Source organism: Teleopsis dalmanni, chromosome 1, assembly GCF_002237135.1.
Source record: "Teleopsis dalmanni isolate 2A chromosome 1, ASM223713v2, whole genome shotgun sequence".
In the NCBI taxonomy this organism is placed as follows: domain Eukaryota; kingdom Metazoa; phylum Arthropoda; class Insecta; order Diptera; family Diopsidae; genus Teleopsis; species Teleopsis dalmanni.
In genome coordinates, this window is record NC_051846.1 from 1,226,284 (window position 1) to 1,229,484 (window position 3,201).

A 3,201-nucleotide genomic window follows, 5' to 3' on the forward strand; every position below is an offset into this window, starting at 1 on the left:
GAAAGTGTGTTCTTGTCTTCATTTGCCATTATATAGCGAGCTCCCCTGAGTAATAGCAAAAAACAACAAATTGTTAGAAACCGCAATAACACTAAAAAGTCTACAACGAATAAGGACCGTTTAACATTTATCCGCTAAAACGATCATTGTTATTGAAACCGGTTAAGCTGCAAGGTCACATGCTCAATTGAGCAGCGATAAAAAACTTGATAACGCTGCGCTGATTGCGCAGAGGGTACGTATGTCGACGATAAAGGAAAACGGTATATATTTTAACCGAATATAAACTGACTACAAAATGATCGACAAAATATTTCGCAACCGAAATAATTTGTTTAAAAGTTTGCCTAAATTTTGGTGAATTCGTATTAATTTTTTATTATTATCAGGTCGGGTCACCAATATTTTGAGAACTTCAAGCCTTTTTGTAGTTCGTTAATTAAAACCGAATAAATTGAAAAATGATAAGACCGGCGCAAATGAGGTTTGAGAAGCAACCAGTCTATCAGGGTTGCCAGGCAACTATTTATGATTTGTCTAGACATTGGGTTTTAAGATAACTTTTTGGGTGAAAAACAACAGCGACAACTTTAAACGCCATTTCGTCCTAGTTACGTCTTGTTTGTACAACCAATGGAAAAATGCACAAGTTTAAACTTAGATAAATTCAAAATCAAACAATATTAGTATTTAACATAAGTAAAAAAGTAAATTAGAATAAACGATTTTGCCATGGTCGGTTTACGCCGTTCAATAAATCGTTTAAGATATGAATATATGTTGCGAAATAATGCAAATTATTATAAAGCCCTCAAGAACACAAGTACTTTATTAATATACTTTTTATTTATATAAACATGTTTTACATTTTTTAGTTGTGTTGTATTTTGTAATTTTATAACTTCAGAATAACTAATAATTTCAAAATAACTAATACTTAACGCTGCTAAAAAGTAAAAATCACATATAACTATAATTTATTATATAGAACCTTGCATAAATCTTTCTAAATCGGTATAAAGTTTGGCATTTCAATGCCTTTTAACTGTTCGACTTCATATTCTGGATCTACTAATTGTTTACTATTGGTGTCAACATCTATTTCATTTGCTTTAGAAAGTTCTAAGAAATAACGATTTTTAACTACTTCAGACTTAGAATGGATACCAGTTTTCACTGGTAATTCCTTTTGATCAGACTTCTTATTATTTTTAACAAATCCATCTGAGCTCGATTTAGATTTCACGCATTTCTGTTTTTCATTCTTTCTTTTAGGCCGATCTCGACCTGACTTACAATAAATGCAATTCTTAGTATTGCATTCTCCATTGCGTTCATATTGCGGACATACAAATACATGACGTTTTTCACACTAAATTATTCGTAATTGCAATTAATAAAAATATGCAACAAATATATATAAATGTGTTCTATATTTATTTCAATGGAAATACCTCTTCTGCAAGTTTACAGAATCCGCGTAGGAAATCTTCACAAACGTCAGTTTTGGAATTAAGCTTTTTGTGCAGATATTGACATTTCTCGCGGACGCACGTTCCTCGCAGATAGAACTTACAAACAGGCATTTTCGAGTAAGAGGCATTATGCGACAAGAGACAGTTTTTATTTTCACACTCACCGCGAAGAAATCTACAAAATTATGGTATATAGGGAATTATTAGGAAACTGCAGTTCCAGTCTTTTTATATTATGTATGTACTTAGAACAGATCACAACTTGCTGCTTATCGTGCTTCTTATTGCATCGACCGAGTTCTTGAGCAGCACACTTTCCTGTTCGTTGGAAAATGACACATGGTACATTGTTCTTGAAATATCGTTTTCTCAATTGCTCTGCAGAATATTGTTTGGCGCAATTTTCATGCGCCGTAGTTGTGTTATTTTTAGTCCACGTGGAAGTATCACTACCTGGCGAAGATTTGTGGAGCAGACCACCAGCATTCCCTTGTGGAAGCTTCGACTTAAAATCCACTAACTGATTTGATTGCTGTTCTTGTGCATTGATTTTCACATTTGAGTGAGTGCTCTCCGACTTGGGTTTTGTGTTATTGAGGACGAGGTCCTTGCGTTGTAATGAATTACGTGTTAATTTGTACATCACACCATTAATGTTTTTTAATTGAAATTTTTTATTTTGACCGTAGGGACAACCGAAGAATGCACTGCTTTAAAAGTAATTAAATAATTAAAGTATTACTGTAGTTTATATGAGCAACGCCACACTTACCTGGATACTGATGATCTTGGAGCACAGTTCGCACCAGAGTTAAAATTTCTTGTTTTTGGTAACGAAGAGGTGGTGCATGCGTTAAAAGCCTTATCAATTTTATTATCTAATTTATAACTCTTTGGTGAAATGAATGGGTTGCGATTAAGGCGTTTGTGATGAACTACCTTGAATCTACGTGACAGTACTTTCGAACTTGTAGCATTTGTTTTGAAAAATGTTGTGTTGTGATGTTGCTGTGTGTGGCTTACTAGAATATGATTGTTGTGACCAGTCGATGGTGATAAGTCTTCAATCACATTGGCCAATAAAGCTTCTTCAACGATCCGTTCCTGCGGTAAGTTTGAATGTGATTGTTGTGCGATTGTTATGCGAATGTTCTCTGCTTGTGTACGAGTTTCTACTTGGTCTTGTGTAAGTGGAGTTGTGTTAGGCGATTCGTCTATTGTGGCTGGAGTGTGGAGGTTTATGTTAGTTTCATATGTTGGTGTTTTATTATCTTTAGCAACAATTGACCAATATTCTGCGGCGAGATTAAGTAAAAATTGTGGATTCATATGTATCAGTCTTGACGAGAAAAACAGCGGGTTAAAATGTGTAGTCTTCACTGATAGAATAGGATTGTTTTGGGTTTTCTTTATAAAATTTGGATTTATATATATCATGTTTGTTTATTATTTCGACTATAAAATTCTTTGTAAGGAATTTTTACACTACAATCCGTAAAGAATTTAATTATTTCGCACCAATCAAATTTAAAATTAACTTCACTCTGCGTAATTTCAACTTTTTATAGCTCTTAATTTTTTTTTTACTTTGTAGAATATTATTTATTTCGTTAAAAAAAGTTGTTTCTTAGGTTACTTCGTTTCAAACAAATTTTACAATAAAACTAAATTTAAAAAAAAATTTAAATTTTACTATATAAAACAAATTAAAAGTATACCACGCAAA

General features: G+C 32.8%; 1 protein-coding gene across 2 annotated transcripts; it reads right to left on the reverse strand.

Annotated features, from left to right (window-relative positions):
- Positions 1–947: 947 nt before the first annotated feature.
- LOC119673506 (zinc finger CCCH domain-containing protein 3-like) lies at positions 948–2,944 on the reverse strand. Of its 2 annotated transcripts, none has more exons than XM_038084803.1 (4): positions 2,248–2,944; positions 1,721–2,182; positions 1,455–1,650; positions 948–1,372 (listed from the first exon to the last, which is right to left on the reverse strand). In XM_038084803.1, exons 1-4 carry the CDS (start codon positions 2,910–2,912, stop codon positions 1,007–1,009), a joined length of 1,689 nt encoding a protein of 562 aa, XP_037940731.1. In that variant the 5' UTR covers positions 2,913–2,944; the 3' UTR covers positions 948–1,006. The 2 variants fall into 2 exon arrangements, with proteins under 2 accessions (XP_037940731.1, XP_037940730.1); XM_038084802.1 differs by having other exon boundaries at positions 1,721–2,185.
- Between the last annotated feature and the right edge of the window lie 257 nt (positions 2,945–3,201).